The sequence below is a fragment of the Colletotrichum abscissum genome (genome assembly GCF_030869225.1).
Source record: "Colletotrichum abscissum strain IMI 504890 chromosome Unknown Scaffold_21.1, whole genome shotgun sequence".
In the NCBI taxonomy this organism is placed as follows: Eukaryota; Fungi; Ascomycota; class Sordariomycetes; order Glomerellales; family Glomerellaceae; genus Colletotrichum; species Colletotrichum abscissum.
In genome coordinates this window covers 61,630-79,866 of record NW_026850110.1, presented here as the reverse complement: position 1 = coordinate 79,866, position 18,237 = coordinate 61,630, and the positions used below count along the sequence as shown (strand labels likewise).

The 18,237-nt window shown below is 49.3% G+C and overlaps 8 protein-coding genes across 8 annotated transcripts; 5 read left to right on the top strand and 3 right to left on the bottom strand.

The window, feature by feature from the left end:
- Positions 1–552: 552 nt before the first annotated feature.
- Positions 553–2,230, bottom strand: CABS01_08934 (cytochrome P450; the record flags this gene model as incomplete). Its single annotated transcript, XM_060542292.1, has 4 exons — positions 553–734; positions 803–1,499; positions 1,571–2,092; positions 2,165–2,230. The coding sequence occupies 4 exons, from the start codon at positions 2,228–2,230 to the stop codon at positions 553–555; spliced, it is 1,467 nt and encodes a 488-aa protein (XP_060400573.1).
- Positions 2,231–3,321: 1,091 nt separating this feature from the next.
- On the bottom strand, positions 3,322–4,922 carry CABS01_08933 (uncharacterized protein; the record flags this gene model as incomplete). The annotated part of the gene is made up of 3 exons (XM_060542291.1): positions 3,322–4,042; positions 4,099–4,562; positions 4,620–4,922. The coding sequence occupies 3 exons, from the start codon at positions 4,920–4,922 to the stop codon at positions 3,322–3,324; spliced, it is 1,488 nt and encodes a 495-aa protein (XP_060400572.1).
- A 673-nt stretch (positions 4,923–5,595) lies between these two features.
- Positions 5,596–6,587, top strand: CABS01_08932 (gluconolactonase; the record flags this gene model as incomplete). Its single annotated transcript, XM_060542290.1, has 2 exons — positions 5,596–5,901; positions 5,967–6,587. The coding sequence occupies 2 exons, from the start codon at positions 5,596–5,598 to the stop codon at positions 6,585–6,587; spliced, it is 927 nt and encodes a 308-aa protein (XP_060400571.1).
- Positions 6,588–6,941: 354 nt separating this feature from the next.
- On the top strand, positions 6,942–9,400 carry CABS01_08931 (uncharacterized protein; the record flags this gene model as incomplete). The annotated part of the gene is made up of 6 exons (XM_060542289.1): positions 6,942–7,010; positions 7,068–7,162; positions 7,229–7,396; positions 7,453–7,605; positions 7,661–7,962; positions 8,016–9,400. 6 exons carry the CDS (start codon positions 6,942–6,944, stop codon positions 9,398–9,400), a joined length of 2,172 nt encoding a protein of 723 aa, XP_060400570.1.
- A 169-nt stretch (positions 9,401–9,569) lies between these two features.
- CABS01_08930 (uncharacterized protein) lies at positions 9,570–10,541 on the bottom strand (the record flags this gene model as incomplete). Its single annotated transcript, XM_060542288.1, has 1 exon — positions 9,570–10,541. One exon carries the CDS (start codon positions 10,539–10,541, stop codon positions 9,570–9,572), a length of 972 nt encoding a protein of 323 aa, XP_060400569.1.
- Positions 10,542–11,106: 565 nt separating this feature from the next.
- CABS01_08929 (HpcH/HpaI aldolase) lies at positions 11,107–11,928 on the top strand (the record flags this gene model as incomplete). Its single annotated transcript, XM_060542287.1, has 1 exon — positions 11,107–11,928. One exon carries the CDS (start codon positions 11,107–11,109, stop codon positions 11,926–11,928), a length of 822 nt encoding a protein of 273 aa, XP_060400568.1.
- Positions 11,929–12,951: 1,023 nt separating this feature from the next.
- Positions 12,952–14,061, top strand: CABS01_08928 (uncharacterized protein; the record flags this gene model as incomplete). Its single annotated transcript, XM_060542286.1, has 3 exons — positions 12,952–13,631; positions 13,691–13,751; positions 13,822–14,061. The coding sequence occupies 3 exons, from the start codon at positions 12,952–12,954 to the stop codon at positions 14,059–14,061; spliced, it is 981 nt and encodes a 326-aa protein (XP_060400567.1).
- A 1,285-nt stretch (positions 14,062–15,346) lies between these two features.
- CABS01_08927 (major facilitator superfamily transporter) lies at positions 15,347–16,919 on the top strand (the record flags this gene model as incomplete). Its single annotated transcript, XM_060542285.1, has 4 exons — positions 15,347–15,558; positions 15,640–16,109; positions 16,162–16,427; positions 16,494–16,919. 4 exons carry the CDS (start codon positions 15,347–15,349, stop codon positions 16,917–16,919), a joined length of 1,374 nt encoding a protein of 457 aa, XP_060400566.1.
- Positions 16,920–18,237: the final 1,318 nt, after the last annotated feature.

The window sequence follows — 18,237 nt, the reverse complement described above, 5'->3', positions numbered from 1 at the left end:
CATCTATGGAATTAGCTGAGACCTCCCCTACTAGACGAGATAACGTGCGGGCTTTAGTTTTCCAATGGCTAGGCTGCGTAGAATCATGCACTTCCAGTCAATTGACTTCATTTTGATAAGGGAAAGTACCTCAATATGTGCACATCCATCTTTGGCGGTCCGTACCCCAGTTCCACAACGCGGCATGACATGGGAAAGTTTACTCCCGCATCCGAATTCCCCGCCGGACTAAATGCCTTGGCTTCCGAGAAGAACAATACAGTACAGGAGTGTCAGCTCAGCTTGATTGCAGCTCTGAAGTCTCCATACGGTCAGTCATCGTCCCACGTAAGCAGGCTGAAATATGCAGCCCGCCGGATCTTTTCTGCTTCCGCAAGGGATCCCGAAGCCAGCTGGTTCAGCTTCTGCCCCGCTTCTACCCTTCCAGGTCCTGTCCAACCGACTTGGTTTCACACTGGTTCGCGAAAACGAGGCTCACGGTACGATTTGACGTATCCAAAGAACTTATGATGTCCCTCATGTTCTTCTCTATGCCAACAGTCCGATGTACAATTACCCATCGAGCTTAATCAAGCATCGATGACCGCTGGGAACCATCAGGAAATGCAACGCTGGCTCCATATCCTTGTCGCACATCCCTTCGAGATTAGACACAACTGCTTTCGGGAAAGCCTTGAAAAACCTGGCAGTGATGAGTCGTAGCTCTATGCGAGCCAAATGCCTTCCCAAGCAAGCTGTTTCTCGCTGTTAGCAAAACGTTATCTCAACGGAGAGGGCTGCCATGATTCGGAATAGTGCTTACTTCGGGCGCCACCGCCAAAGGGCATGGTGCAATCCTTCATCTCCTGTGTGGTATTGTCCCACCTCTCGGGATAGAATCTATAGGGGTCAGGGAACGCATGTTCGTCCCGGTGAAGACTGTACGCCTGCGTTGTAACAGTGAATCCTTCGGGAATAAATTGTCCCGCAAGCTCCGCGCCGCCAGGGGGTACAATTCTTGGAAGCCCACACGGCAGAGCGGTGTAAAGCCGTAGTGTCTCATTTACAATCCAGTTCACATACGTCAGCTCCTTCAACTGATCGTATGTGTAGTTGTCCGGAAGAGCATCCAGCTCTTTCATGAGATTGGCTTTGATCTCGGGAATCTTGCACACCGCCCAGACGAGGTAGATCATCGAGTTGGCGGTCGTGTCGCTGCCACCCACGATGAAGACCTGCGCGTTGTCGCGGATCTCGATCGGGTTCCAGGTCTCTTCTTCGCCGGCGTTGTAGAGCTTGGAGAAGACTGTCGGGTGGGGATCTGATCCAGTCTCTTCGACGCGCTTAGCGTGGCGGTCTAGGGCACCCTGAGCGTAGTCAAAAGTACGGTATTGGATTGCGGTGGCTTCTTTGAAGACTGGAATCGGAAGGTAGAGAGAGATTTGGGCGATTGTGGGGAACATGGACCGTAATCCGCCGACGAAACCGAGACTGACGAAGTCGTTGACAGATCGGTTCTTCTACTCGAAACCATGGGTTTTAGTGCAAGCCCCAAATGTCTCGTCGGAACTTTGAAGAGGATGCCACATACCTTGCCGCTTTCCAAATTGCCGAAGGACTCTCCAAAGGCTAGATCACCGATAACATCAAACGAGAGGAACATGAACCACTTCGCAATGTCGGCTGCACCTCGAACCTTGTTTTCGTCACGGATGCGCTCAATGGCCAAGCGGACCTTACTGTCGATGCGAGGGAGGAAGGTCTTCAAGCCAGTCTCTGACATGGGATTTGACAACAAACGCTTGTACTTGCGGTGGATCTCTGGGCGTATCTCGTTGAACACGCTAGAGGAATCCGTGATGAGAAGTGAGTAGAATGGCGACTTGAAGAATCCAGTCTTCACGCTGTGAATCCGCTGGCATGTTGGTGGATCAGAAATATCGACCTCGTGTGGACTGTATCGCACCACCGGCCCGTACTTGGCGTGTAGATCATGGATCCAATCGGGGTGGTGTGCTGTGATGACCTTGAATGTCGATGGCAGTGTTGTGAACCTGGTGTACCACGGCCCAGGAATATTCGACAAGGGGTTTGTGAGCCCGGCATAGACGTACTAGCAAGCCATTTGTCAGTGGTAGGTACTTTTAGATACATCAGTGAGAAGCCCGGTGAGTTGGAAACGTACCGCAGCCAGTGCGATGCATACGAGCGCACCACCGAGATAAACAGGATTCGTCTTCAAAAAGTCCATCTTACTAACAGTGACACAAGTTCATTAACACCACTAACTACTCATCAACTCAGCGTGAACACAAGACACGTCGACTTTATACGACCAGGCAGCAGGAGTTTGCTGACTCTGCCAACGATTGTCGGAATCCCCCAACTTGACCGACCAGCGATATTGGTCAGCTGTAGCTGATCGTATACGGCGTTTGAAACCAGACTGACGCGTGATGCGTGTTCTACGGTTGCTTTGGGAATATGTCCTAGCCACTCAGGTTGGCGTACAAGAGGAAGCAGGGGCCACGGGGGAACAGCTGGAGTCGTCCGGTCTACAAGGTTTGGAGCCCAGACATGGAGTCCGTCGGCACCCGTCCAGGATGCGATGGGCTTATATGATCAAGAGCATCATCGCGATGATGGCTAAAAAAGATAGGCACTGCAATGTGTGGGACGAATAAAGCCGCTGACTCCGCCCTATGCTAAGGCAGGAATGGACAAAGCCAAAGTCCGTCACATCTAGTCTCGGACGAGTTCTGGGCAGCGTAGGATTCCAATTCCGTCAGTGTCGCGACAGTCCGGAGCAAGCCGCAGAGCCGCGGAAAGTCCTCGGTCGATCTGTGGTTATTTAGCTCCGATCGTTCCATCTTCTATTTTCAAGTTACTTTTGACAAAAGCCTGTGTTGCGTCACTGCTGGACTAGGAAGGTAAGAAGGTAGGGCATAGATCTTGAGAAGACGCCTGGCGCCCAATGCTTTTAGACTCAGAGATCCCCAAAGTATCCCACCTTGCCCCCTAAGCTCAGACTTTCCTTGTCAGAAAGAATGACAAGACAGAAAATTCGGGTAAGATTCCCGAACAGAGTCATTACCCAAGAAGACTTTTACGAACACAGGCGAGGCCGGATCCTCTCAAACGCCAAATTTTCTGGACTTTTTGATTATTTGGTACACAGATTCGAAGCTCAAACAAAACAGCTATCACCGTCTCAAAGGTGTCTGTGCCAAGACTTGAAGGCAAGTTTAGCAAGACAGGGCAGCGTACACGTCAAGTCATCCCGAAAGCTTCAGAAACCAAACTGTCGCTCATAGAATCTATACTATAATAGGCAATCAAGTCTTAAGCCAGGTGCATAGCCGCACCATTCTCTTCTTCTTTCCCTCCTTCCCCTTTGTCGTTGTCTTGTCTCACCACCGGGCGAGCTGCAAGATCTTCAGCCTTTGGATACGCAACCTTGTAGACGGTGTACCAAGGCCGGTTGAACAGGTTCTCCATTGACTCTAAGGATCTCCCAGAGGTTTCCGGCATGGCAAGATAAACGTACACGAGTGAGACAGAACAGATGCTCGCAAAGAATATGAACGCGCCATAGCGTTCTGTAGCGGCTAGAAGGGATGGCATAGCTCGCGAGCAGCCAAAGTAGAAGGCCCAGTGAAAGGCCATGAGAACAGATACGCACAGAGATCTGATTCTAATGGGGAAAACTTCTGCGCTGACGAGGTATGGGATGGAAAACCATCCTATAGACCATGCGATTGCATGCAAGTAAATGGCCGCGATGGCAGCTTCGCTTGCTCGTCGCGCTGTTGGATCTGCAGAAATGTCTTCTGGGTCACGTCCATTGGTGATCTTGAGGTAAATACCAACGAACAGAAGCGTGGTAATCTGGAGACAGATTCCGGTGAGAAGAGATCGCCTTCTGCCGATGAAGTCGATAACGAAGACCGAGAATATTAAGACTGAAACAAACTTGACAATGGCATAGACTCCGGTAGCAAGAAGACGACCCTCTTCACCCTGTATCCCCAGATACCCAAAGATGGACGGACTGTACTGCGTGCTGAAACGGGCCATAAGTCAGAGGGGTATTGTCGCTGTAGGGATCGTTGCACTTACATGGCATTGGCTCCGCTCCACTGAGAAAACAAATGCGCTAGAAACATCAATACAAATCGTCGTCTATTTGGCATATCGGTCCACGTCTCTTTAGCAAGATCGAAAACCGAAGCGCCTGACACAATCTCCAATTCGTGTTCCAACTGTGCTTGCATCGCGCGAAACTCATCGTCAACATATGGATGATCGGCTGGCAGACAACGGAAGTCACAGAGGACCTTGAGAGCCTCTGTTGGTTTTCCACAAGAGAGCAGAAAACGGGGAGACTCGGGCGTGAAGAATGTTCCCAGGCCCCAGACAATCGCCGGTGCAACTTGAAGGGCAGTCGGTAATTGCCATTGGATTTGGTTCCCTGCGTAGTGTTTCGTGATGCCGTAATTGAAGAAGAAGCCGAATACAACGCCAAGTTGCTGACAACATGTGTACTGTAGAGTCAAAAGACCGCGGATCGATCGAGGTGCAATCTACAACGCGAGTCAATCTTTGCCGTCATCGTTCTTCATAGGAGACCTCATCCTCACCTCGGAGATGTACACTGGAGGCAGCACAGTTGTAGCACCAATACCCATACCAGCGATGATTCTAGAAATATAAAGTCCCGCCATATTTCCAGAACAGAAAGTCTGCCCGAGAATGCCAGCAACATAAATCAATGTAAAGATCTGCATCGTTCGTTTGCGGCCCAACTTCTCAGTAAGGTTTACGCAAGCCAAGCAACCAAAAACAGCACCAGCCGTTGCGATAGCCACGATCCAGCCTTTGGTATTTGAGTACTCGCTCTCGGACTGGCCATCGATCCCAAATCTGGTTTTGAAGACGGCCATGGTTACTGCAGATGCAATATTACCTACGAAAGATATTCATTAGCAAGTATTCTATGAGAATAACAGTAGTCAAATAATGTGACTTGCCCTCGTCAAAACCTTTCGCCACCCCTGAGAAGCTCCATATCCAGGTGCATATAAACAAATAGCGGTTGAAGATCTCTCTGGGACTGTCCCGTATGGCTGCAGTTGTGGCCTTGATGAGAGACATTGTAAGAAGCTTGCAGAAATAACATCCTCCGTGGGGATCGATTCCTACACGTAACAAGTTGTCATCTTCAAAATGCTGGCAAGGACGGTCCTGACTGAAATAATATTCTCTCTTACTCACGGCATGCTCCGTTAGCTTTCCCCGGACCCCGTAAGCTGCTAAACCCCAGAATTCGGGGAAGATGTGCGTAGAGCAGTGGAGCACTAACGTAACCGTTCTAAACACCACCCGGACACACACCGAAAGTTAGGTCCGGGCTCAGTCCGACGACACCAGGACCACCGGATGATTTCCGTCCAGGTCGATTGCATGGTCGCATAAACCTCGCGAAGCACCAAAGAGAACAGCGATGATAGCATGCCCGCTTCTTTCAAGGTTAGCATGCTTCCTTGACTTTTTGCACCGTCTTCTTGAGTTTCATTATCGCCAATTGAACAATAATCGTCTACGTTACTGCACGCAATGAACTTTTACCCGGTACCTCCGATCATACAAGCTGAACTCTACATTCGAGTTCCAGATGAGCTTCGTTGCCATGGCAAAGAAACTGAGTGGCGAGGTGGCTTTGCGCGCCCATTTCAACACATCTTCCTTGAGGGCCCAATCGTCGATGATCTTGGCAACCTTCACATAGTGGACATTCCCTACGGACGAATCCTCAAGATTGACCCAAAAAAGACTATAAGTGTTGTTGCAGAATGGGACGGCGAGCCTAATGGGCTTGCGGCAACTGACGATGGTCGACTGGTTATTGCCGACTACAAGCAGGTTCGTAGATCCAAACCGCGGTATTACTCCTGGGATCTCGGCCTCACCGAAACGGTTGTGCTTAGGGAATACTCTCCTTCGATCCTTCTGATCGGAAGATCAAACCGTTAATCACCCGGCGTCACTTGGAGCGATTCAAAGGCCCAAATGACTTGATTGTCGATTCAAAAGGAAGCATCTACTTCACCGACCAAGGTCAAACCGGCATGACAGATCCAACTGGCAAAGTCTACCGGCTTTTACCTGACGGAAAGCTGGAGACACTTGTAGAAAATGGAGTATCCCCAAATGGACTGGTTCTCTCCCCTGATGAAAGGTTCTTATTCGTCGCCATGACGAGATCCAACCAGGTCTGGAGGCTTCCTCTTCATCCCGATGGAACAACAACCAAAGCTGGCGTCTTTTTCCAGTCATTTGGAAACGCTGGCCCAGACGGCCTGGCGATCGATGAAGAAGGCAGTCTTTTCATCTGTCATCCAAGTTTGGGGTCCGTATTTGTGGTTGATTCCAATGGGATCCCCAAGGCACGCATCGTGAGTGGAACATCCGGCATCAACTTGACGAACTGCTGCTTTGGTGGTCCAGAAAATAAGACCCTCTTTATCACAGACAGCTTGGAGGGGAATATTCAAAAGCTCGACTGGCATTGTCGAGGCGCACGACCGCAGCCAAGCCTTAAGCGATAGTAGATATGCCAATGACGTTAGATTTTTGCATTCGTTTACAGGTGCTATTAGCAATTTTATTGCAGAAAAGAAAGTCACTCGAGACGGCGGAGTCAGTAAGATTCGGAGGTCCGCGCAAAGCAACTTGCTCGGAGTGATTCCGACCCATTACAGGGAGGGGTCAACCCCTCACTTTACAATCGTGACCAAAGTAGCCGAGCCAAAGCCGATTTGCCCATCTTCAAACGCACCGTCGGAGCCACTCCGAAAATCGTGTCACAATCAATATCGATCGCTTAACACATGGGTTACACCAGCTGCAATCTGCGCATTATTCTTGAAAGCATTCCTTGACTTGACAGCTCGGCTCGAAGAATGAGCTCCGCAGCAGATCGACTACCCCGGCTCCCAGCCTGCCACTTATGTTATCAGAAGAAAATCAAAGTATGTGCCGCTGTCGACTTCAAGAACGTAAGCGGGGGGCTAATATGTATTGCCCAGTGTGACAGCACCAGGCCAACATGTACTCCGTGTTCGAAAACTGGCAGCGACTGTGTTGTGCTCAATTCTGGTGGTGACAGAACACTTTCACGAGCGTAGGCGTTGATGTACCTCGCTACATTTGAGTGTTAAATACTTGGGGAGCTGACGAATTCGCGTAGAGAAATAGATCGATTAGAACAGCTTGAAAGACAGTTGACTCAAGATGTGGACACCTTGCCCGCCGATGAGGTCCAATCGTGTGACGATGCGAACCAGCCTGCCGCAGAGACTGGTCCAACTGTCATCTCGATCGAGAACTCAACTGTCTCACACGGAGAGGGACTCGGGTGAGTTCGCAATTGACTATGGCGCCTGCACAGTAATATGACTAAGATTCAAATAGATTCATGGCTTCTCTCTTCGCAGATCCAGACTTGAGAAGAAACAACACCGAATTACTACAACTGTTGGCGAGAGTTCCTAGCGCCTCTGAACCTATTCTTCAACCTTGCGGTCCTCCTCCAGACGAAGAAGGCAAGGCTCTGTTCGATAAATAGCAAGATTTCATCTCCAAGCACCCATCGAACCATTGTTGTGACAATTTTGCATAGTCTGAGTTGGTCTCACGTGCAAAGTCCTTTTCTTCGCCGAGACGAGGTCAAGAGTCTCTGTGGCCGGGTCTTCTCACACGAATCGGCCGGCCAACCTGCTTCAAATCACGATCTTTTTCGCGCATGTATGATCCTTGCAATCGGTTCAGTGCTTCCATTCCTGAATGGCACCCACGACCAGCACCCCGAAGGATACTATCTCGCTGCCTTGCAACGTATGGGGCCAGACTTTCTTACACGAGGCCTAGCCTCAATCCAAGACCTGCTCTTAATATGCCGCTTTGGTATCTATCATCGGATAGGTATGTCTGGTTCGAATTTTGACGAATGAATTACGAGCGCTCATTGTGAAAAGGCACGTCCATTTGGGATGTCGTTCGGCTGTGTGGTCGTCTGTGCATCGAACAAGGATTGCACCACAACGATAACGACTCTATGAACTTCATGCAAGTTCAAATGAAGCGACGAGTTTTCTGGCAAGTCTACATGATTGACAGATATAGCTCTACGGTCCTGGGAAAACCATTTAGTATCGATGATCGCGATATTGAAGTCGGCTTTCCGGCGGATGCAAATGACGAGGAAATTGTCACTGCTAATCAAATTTCAAGCAATTTTGAGGATTTTCGATCATCTCACGCCACCCTGGACACGACCGAGATGACCGTTTTCTTCATCTCCGTGCGTTTGCGGCAAATCTCTTCCAGAATCCACTCCGAATTTTCTAGACTTGCCTGCAACTACCTCCAACCTTCCAAGAGTCATCTGGCTCCTGGTCATATATTTCAAACTCTCAGCTGCTTGATGCAAGACCTACAGCACTGGAGAGATAATTGCCCGGCATTCCAGCAGCCCAAATGTCTGTATGAGTCGCAGGACTGGTATGATCTCTTGCTAGCTAGGGAGCAACTTTACCTAGTCCGACGAGCCATTGATCTTATGCCCAAACGAGGCGGGAAGACGCCCCATCATATTTCCGTCCTATGCCTCAGGATTGCACTTCGAACGATTTGGGCTTACTCAAGACTGTGCCAACAGCGACCACTCACCACACATACCCGCAGCTATTTTCACATGATGTTTACCGCTGGTCTTTCGGTGCTGTTTTGTGTTTCTACCGCAACGAAAATAGACAAAGAAGGTCTTTCGGATGCTTCAGCCGGACTGATTCGGTGTGAAGAGACACTAAAGAACATGGCGGAGCAGTTACCAAGTGCCAAACAATATGTTGCCGTCTTTGAAGCTCTTCGACGAAACACCACTCGAAAACTAGACAAAGTTCTCGAGAACTTACAATCTGACGTCCTATCTCAAGGCAAAACACTGGAATACACGAGAGCCGGGATTCGGCAATCATCAGAAAGATTCTCTGAACCTCTGGTAGCCTCAGGATCTTCGATTCTTGGTTCGCAGTGCGTCTCAGGACCCAGTGCCCTGAGTACGAATCTTGATACCAGAGTTCAAGAAACAAACTTTCCAGGAAGCATTCCGAGCAACCTTTCGTTTGTGCCTGCCGTTGAGAGAGCCATGGTGGGCAATCCTATAACATTATCCCACGGTTCGAGAAACACGTGTGGGTCAATACCAGCCACAGCCACTTTTTCCCCGGGAAGCGGTTTCATGGACTGGGCGCTTTTAGGAGACGAGGCACTATGGAATATGGAATCCGCCTTGGGGGAATATGTGTATGGTGATCCAGAGAGGCACATTGGAGCGTTGGATGCGTTTGAGTTTCAATGATACATACGGCTTACAGTAAATCTCAGCGATGATTTAGCAGGTAGGCAGTACATTGCAATCAGGCAGTATATTGTAATCAGGCTCTGAACGTATTGGCTGCCGACTAATCAAGATCTCAAGTCCCGCAGGAATGAAAGAACCTCAAGTTTGATTCAGCGCTGCTTCCCATCTACGCCCTACTCCTCGCGTATTCAAACAGCTTAGTAGCTGCTGCCATGCCCGTTTGGACTTGAGTCTCTCTAGTCGCTGCCCCAATGTGCGGCGTACTAACGGCACCAACGTCCCACAACGATCCGTATTTCTCCCTGCTAGGGGGTTCCTCCTCGTGACAGTCTAGACCAGCGCCCCAGATGAGGCCTTCTGACAAGGCTTGCTCCAATTCACACTCGTTGATGATGCCTCCTCGAGCTGTGTTGATGACTATGGCTGTTCTCTTCATGATTTTGAACTGCTTGTACCCCATGAGATCTCTAGTGGTGGATGTCAACGGCATATGGACCGTCACCACGTCGGAAACTGATAACAGATCCGAAACCGTCTGGGCTCGGCGATGAGGAATATCAGACCAGGCCTCATTAGGCAAATAAGGGTCGTAAGCCACAACGTCAGCTTCGAACGCTCCGCGGAAAATCTGGGCAACAGCCTTTCCAATGTTGCCCATGCCGAGTACGCCAATCGTCTTTCGGTGCAAAATGATACCCGAGCACTTCTCCTTGGGTACAAGAATACCAGAAGTTTGTTTCCGTGTAATGCTTCCAACTTGTCTTGCTACGGCTGTCGTTAAAGCCAGAACAAGTTCGGCCACAGCTCGCGCATTGACGCCGGGTGTGTTGAAGATTTTGATGCCACGTCTAGAGCAGGCCTCAGCATCGATCTTGTCAATTCCGACACCCTGCTTCCCTATTGCAAGGAGATGCGGGCAAGCAGCGATATCCTCAGCTGTGAGACGCGAGTTCCGCACAAGAAGAAAACGAGAGTTTTCCTTCCAGTTGGCATGTTCGGACTGTCCAGGTAGGATTGCGTTGAAGTTTTGTTTGCAGAAGTCGATGATCTCAGGCTGAAATGAATCCAAGACATACACGGTTGGCTTAGTACCGAGAAGAACGCTTTCAGATTGATCAGATACGAGCCCTGGAGTCATATTGACAAATTTATTGATCGTAGTGAGAAACAACAGTCGGCGGTGATTGAAGATGAGTCTGTGACGTTCTCGATTCGTGATCTTGGAGCATCGTCTGAAGTTCGTTGTATATGGAAATGTATGAACATGTGGAGTACTGCGATTTGATTCATAAAATACACAACAGGATATCGGAGTCAATGACCACACGGTGGCAACGAAGATCAGTCACCATACATGCCCTGTACACCCATCCGGAGGTGGTCCGAGGTTATCGGACGGCCCCCGGTGCCTCCATATGTCGGCCGCAATCTTGTGGAGGAACAACACTATAGACACTTGCCATACGACCGGCCAAGAGTTTCGGTAATGATTGGATTTGAACATGGGATCGGAGGGCCGAAAAGCTTGCGGAAGCGCCGAAGAGGTTATGGAAATCCTCGGCATGACTCCGGGCATCCGTCCACGAACAAGAACTGGAAAGCCATATAACAATACCTTTGTCACATGTGCTCCAAGAATTCTTTCACACTGCAAATCAATCAATCATAGTCCTCAACACTCAACATTCCCACTCTCAACCGAAATGGCCGTTTCTATTCCCCACTCATTCAAGGAGAAACTCCTCCGCGATGAGGTTGCATCGACTCTGAGCGTCAAACTAGTCAAGTCGGTAGAACTTCCCATGATGGCTAAGACAGCAGGATTTGACGGGATCCTCGTCGATATGGAGCATTCCTCATTCGATCTCGAGACGACCTCTCAACTGTGCATTGCCGCGCTGTACGCCGGGATCTCGCCAATAGTACGAGCGCCCAGCAAGGACCCCTTTTTTGTCTCAAGGATCCTAGACGGTGGTGCCCTTGGTGTTATTGTGCCGCATATTCGCAGTGTGCAAGACGCACGAGACGTTGTTGCGGCTGCCAAGTTCCAACCTATCGGCACACGATCATCAACCAACGGACTGCCTCATTATCAGTTCCGTACGATTCCTGCCAAGGTCTCCAATCCCATCACAAATGACGCTACTTTGGTTATACCAATGATCGAGACTCTTGAGGCACTAGAGCTAGTCGACGAGATTGCAGCAGTTGAAGGAGTGGACTCTCTACTTATCGGTACCAACGATCTGACGGCTGAGATGGGTATCCCTGGCGACTACGAAAACCCTAGGCTCACAGAAGCCTATGAGCGGACGATCGCTGCCTGCAATAAGCACGGAAAGTGGGTTGGCGTGGGAGGTCTTCACTCACGTATGGATCTTGTGGAAAAGTTTTGTCAAATGGGTGCGCGCTGGGTCATGGCTGCAACGGATGGCCCCTTGCTTATTGCCGGTGCCGCGAAGAGAGCGGCGGAGATGTCTAGCCTCAGTATCAGGGCAACTGCCCATACAAATGGCAAATCATAGATCTCATCACAACCAGTATCTCTCTTACGAGAGGAAATACTGCCGTTTGGCAAACATAAAATATACGTGGAATTGAGGGTAGATCTCCTACTTGCCACGTTGTATCTTGAAACCCTGACCGTCACTTATTAATGCTTCGAATCTGGCAATAACTGATCAGATCGCATGGTAGCTTCTTTATTAACCCCGGTGACTCTAACTGTGGTCCATCTCTATGAGATGTGGGGGTGGCCCAACCAGATCCTCCACAGTCTTCCCCACGGAGGCTTAGGGGTCAAACCCCGCAACGTCGGCAAACAGTCGGAGGTGCGAGACTCTGAGCCTGCAGCTTCCACCTCACATATCATGCCAACTCGAAGACGGCCATTTGTTCCCGACCGCCCACTTCCACTACCTGGCTCATTGCGGACTTTGAACCATTTAATATGAGAAAATAGTTAGTGGGGTTATGAGTTCGACTTCGTCTGCAGATGCGCAAGAGGCTCCGAACTTAAGGGGAACACCTGAGCCGCCCTTAACATCCACGGTAACTCGCCCACAAGCTTGCGAAAGATGTTGGAAGAGGAAACAAAAAGTTAGAATCCAGATGTTCAGATGCCATACAAATCAGTATTAGCTGACAGCCATCAGTGCGACCGACGTCTGCCGGCATGCACCTCGTGCAGTGGGTTAGGGGCCGAGTGTATCCCACGGAACCAAGATTTCAACACAGTATCTGAGCTCTCTCACACTTCAGTCATTGGGTAATAATATAACCTAGTCTTCTGCCCGATGATACGCTTGCTGATAAGTCTAAGTTACGTGTCGTCATTGAAAAGACGGATCGCTAATATGGAAGAACAATCGCTTCATCGAAAACGGTCGCGTACGCACAGCGGTCGCGCTGAATCATGTCATGGCTCTTCTCCAATGGATGACAGTCTTACGACACCTCGAGATGCTATCTCGATAACCTCAAGCCGTGCGCTCGACACTGTCAACATCAATAGACATGGCACCGAAGATTCTTCTGTGAGAGCCACAATGGGGGCAATCGGCTTCTTATCACGAAATGCAATGGCCGAGCCCCGAGATAATTCCGATGATCTACCCAGGAAGTTTTCCTTAGCAGAGGTGATCTCCGGGGCCTTGGCTATTGATGGACGCGACCCATCCACAGCTATGCCGGCACCTCAAACTCCTGATATGAACAGTCGCCTCAGTTCAGAGAGCCGGGATCTAACGCTTGAGCATGTCCGGAAATTCCTGGAATGGCCAATCATTATGCCATACATCGACAAGGACATTTATCTCCGGCAATGTGAGGATGTTATGGCATGTAGAACTGACTGCCATGCTGCACAGAGCCCTCCGCCATTACATGTTTTCAATCTTCACATGGCTTGCGCTATTGGAATTTCGCTCTCTCCGACTTCTACTCACCTTTCATTTCTTAACGCAAGCCTTCACTCTGCCGCCCTCGGCGAACTTCCTTCCATCTTGCGCACCGAATCGACCCTTGAGCACATACACTGCATGATCATGCTTACCATCTACTCTCTTTATAACTCCTCCGGTGGCTCTGCCTGGCATTTATTAGGTCTGGCTATGAAAACATGTATCTCGCTCGATCTGCACCGAGAGCCAGACGTGAACTCGAGCATTGGGCTACCTGAAGCTGACAGACGGCGATGGTTGTTTTGGGCCGTGTACTCCTTTGACCGGTATGCCATAATTGTGTCCGTGATCAACTTAGAATCTCCAATACTGAACTCTGCCCTAGCATGCTCAGCCTTGTCATGGACCGCCCTTTGAGCATCCAGGATGATTACATTTCGGTACAAGTAAGTTGAAGGCACCACGTAGGCATTTAGTCCGTCGATCCAAAGTTGACATAAATGCTTCAGCTCCCAGCGGAAGACGATGGCCTATCCATTACAACGGAGACGCCGCATCAAATATCGCAAACCATTCGCTATCTTGTACTCTACTCTCAACTGGTTTCAAGTATCCGGTCAGGAAGACGAGAGGACATTCTACTTACCTACAGTAATATCGTTCATTGGAGAGATCTACCTCCCAACGTTGATCGTCAATCGCCTTCTGCTCCGCATCTTCTGTATCTTTTTGAACAGCTATCTTGTCGGGCATTGATTCATCTTGCATCTTTGACGCCTCAAACAATCGTGCGAAATGAATTTTGGCTAGGAAACAACCAAGATCTTGAGACTGATACCATTAACACATCATATCAGTTTATCAACCGATCTTACGATCTGTTTATTAAGGGAAGTTTTGTTTGCAGCTTCATTGATGCATATGACATCTTTCAAGCTGCGGTCGCTTTTGTATGCCTCGCCCGTCGAAAAAGTCAAAATGACTTTGCCGCGCGTCGACTCGCCGAAGTGACAGAAGTCATTAGCAAAGCCTCGACGCTTGTGACGATCGCCGCATCACGATTTCCTGCACTTGCAGCATTTCAACAGGTCTTACTAAGCCTTTCCACCAGGAATATGGAAACTGATGAAACAACATCTAATGTGAGACGGTTTCGATGTTTTTCGATTCTCTGCAAATGTGGCTTGGCTAACCTTTCAAAGACCGTCTCGTGGAACCATTTCCCAGATATTATTCCACGTCGATCTCAACGACTCATTCGATTTACCTTCACGTAGAGGATTACAGGTGGCTACATGAGTAGTGTGTTAAGGCTTAGTTAAGCAGAGGAGAGGGGGGGGGGGGGCGCAACACTGTGGGCTATACTTCTCGGAAGTATCCCTAAACCTCGTCTACTGCTGCTCCGCTAAGTCTGCATAGATGTTTGTAGTAAATCATGTATAACTACGGACAGAGTCGGATACAGCGGGATAACACATGAGCGTAGTGCACTGTACAATGATTTACTTTGTTACGCGTGACAGATACTAATCGACAAGTCAGTTCAGCCGGGGTGCCTGATCAGTAGTATGTGGTGGATAATTGTAAGAAACAGGTACGGAAGTACGCCTCAGCCTAGAAGTCAGCGCGGCGATTCCCGTCAGTGAAGTAAAATAGTTGAGCAATCGCTATCACTAGTCTAGGCACAATTCCTACCTCGAAGAACTTGGCCGGTCACAAGATCTGATGCCGACCGGACCCAGTCCGGGGAAGGTCGTCAATCATCGGACACGCTCCGGTAGTGGCAGAGACTGGACTAACCCCAGACAACCCGCAACACATCCACAATCAATTCGCGGGGAAACTGGGCTCCAATGCGGGGAATTTGAACGCTTGTTTGGCTATGAAATTGTTGTCGCAAAATGCTGTTTCTCAATTGAGCAATACCCCAAGGCCATTCTGTCGCAAGAGTACAAAAGATGTGGAATCTTCTCGTCAGATACCATTTCTGAATTCTTCTTATCGCGCACTATTCTTCTGGACCAGACAGTCTCCAACTACCATGGCAACTCCTCCTCGCTCTAAAAGCGGCTCAGTCGATGTCAAAGTCGGGATTGAGTGGGAAGAAAACGCTCCTACCCGCGACCCTCTACTGGAGCCATACGACCTCATAAGAGACAAAAGCCCGGAGGAGCTCAAAGCACTCGATAGAGCTGTTCGCAAACGTCTCGATTGGAAGTTTCTCCCAATGGTGTGTGCCATGCTTATGATGAAGTGAGTCTCGAACTCCCCCACTTGGTTCTCTTATGTTCCGTCAATGATGTACCCCTTCAGTTGTTGACTCTCTATGTTCAGTTATCTAGACCGCATCAACGTCTCGAACGCACGACTTGCCGGCATGCAAGATGACTTACACATGTCAGATACGATGTGGTCTGCCGGTATCTCGCTTTTCTATGTGGGATACATCATTTCACAGGTTCCCGCAAATGTCATCATCGCGAAGGGAAAGCCACGAATCTTGCTTCCGTGCTGTATGCTTGGGTGGTCCATTACCACTTTATGTATGCCTGCTGTCACTGCCGGTTGGGGCTTTCTCCTGTGTCGCTTTGTAGTAGGCCTGACTGAAGGCCCTTTCGTGCCAGCGGTGTCTTTATTGACGTCGTCTTGGTACACGAAGCATGAGTCTCCGCTCCGCATGGGTATTTGGCACGCCGGAAACACAATATCGCAGGCTGTTTCTGGCCTTCTGGCTGCTGGAGTCCTCCGCAATATGAATGGCATAGCCGGACTATCAGCATGGCAGTGGTTTTTGCTCCTCGAGGGTCAGTTTTATGGATATATGGCGAGACTCTCCTTTCACTAACACAGCTGTAGGTATCGTCAGCATCGTTATTGGTCTGGCAAGCTTTTGGTTCATTCCCAACTTTCCCGAGTCGACTGGCAGCTATTTCCTGACTGCCGAAGAGTCGCAAATGGCTCAGTACCGGCAAACTGTGTCGGCCGGCGGTCGCACTGAAGACGATGAGGGCGACTACTGGGGTGGAGTTTGGATGGCACTCAAAGACCCATTCACATACCTTTTCTCTGCTATTCATTTCTGCCTTATAATCGCGCAGTCCTACAAAGACTTCTTTCCATCGGTCAGTCAAAACCACGTCAGCTCCCACCACAGGTCGAACTTCATTACTTACGTCAGACTTCTCTAGATCCTCGCTACTCTCGGATTCGGCGCTACCGAGACGTACCTCATTCAAGCCCCACCTCCGATTATTGCTTTTCTCGTAACTTTGGCAGTTTCCTGGTCGTCCGGTCGAATGCTTGAACATGGCTACCACATTATCGTGCCGATGCTGTTTACACTGGCTGGGTGCGTTGTGATGATCACAACACTCAACGTTGGTGCCAGATATTTCTCGATGATTTTGCTGGTCACCGGACCATTCCTCGGCCTCAATGTACGTTCATGGGATTTCTTTCTTTCTCGAAGAATCTCCAGTATTGACTGGAACAGCTGCAAATTTCTTGGGAGACAACTGTCGTACCTCGACCACGAACGAAAAGAGCCGCTCTCATTGCAATTGCCAACAGTGTATCTTCTGTCTCTCACTGGTTTACGCCTTACTTCTTTCTGAGAAACCAGGAACCATACTATCAGACGGGAGGCGGTGCTATCATCACCGGATGTGGGTTGACAGTGATTTTCGTTCTCATCACCAAATGGTACTGTTGGAAGAAGAACAAAGATTTGGACGAGCAAGACAGGATTTCTGGAGAAACAAGTGAGTGGAGATATGCATCTTGAGTGTCTTCCCTTGCTTCAGACTGCAAGAGCATCATTGATGAGCTTGCGTTTCTGTGCAACATATCTAGCTTGGAAATCTAGCTTCAGCCTCTATCAACTTATTCGTAAATCTGTGTGATGAATGATCGAAGTAGAAAGCCTCTCTTGAAACGATCACTTAGCTTCATTGCACTATTGACCAGCCGTTTATTGAACCGCTTTCGGCAAGCAACTGTTCACGCAGAAAATATTGACTTCTTGAGGCTGGCGAGAGACTTGACGGCGGAGGGAATTGCGTAGTCTACAGCAAATCCATGAGTCGACGGCTGAGCCTTTCGCCTCACTTGAGGACATCACGGCGTAAAATGGGACAAACAAACAAACAAACAAACAAACGACGGCTGAACACTCATTGGCAATTGAAGGGCTGTTCATATTTCCGGTCTACAATTTCGCTCTGAAACTCGGCGTCCAGAAAGATCAAAGCCTCTGATAGCTAAGTATCTCGTCCAGCGAAAAGAGACTGGCCGTGGCTGTCAGGAAGGAGATGAAAGCTATGTTCAGGATTGATTCCAAGCGTCGAAACCGAACGCCGTTGATGGGGTGCATGGCAGAACCAGATCTTGGAATCCACACCCTGCTCCTTTAGACCCTGGTGTATACACAATACTCCGTAGTAAAATAGCGATTGCAGCGTGGAACTCGCCCAGCCGACGAACGGATGCAGTTGGCTTGAAGATAAGCGGATCCTTTGGTTTGGGGGAATGTCTGTGTCTCTGAAGTCAAAATCACTACATGCCTTGATGTCTTCGAAATGGACGAAAGTGAAGCTGTTTGCGGGAAGCTACTTCTCTTGAGGTAGTTCAAGTGGCTCTTCCGATAACAATACGAAGTCTCACAACTACGACCATGAGCCGCCTTTTCGATCGATTACTTACTTGGTGAGGCGGCTCGGCAGAAGGCAGGCCATGTTTTTCACAAGTCAAAGCGACGATGATTGTGGCAACTTGAACAGGCTTCATTGACATCATAACCTACCCAGACTGATACTGATATTAAGGGAACAGACTAACAGCTATCCCTCAGTATTGTGTACGAATACAGTGTCCATCTAGCATTCCTTGACTTGCAGAATGCTTGCATAGCGCCGGCTTTACTTCTGGGCCTAC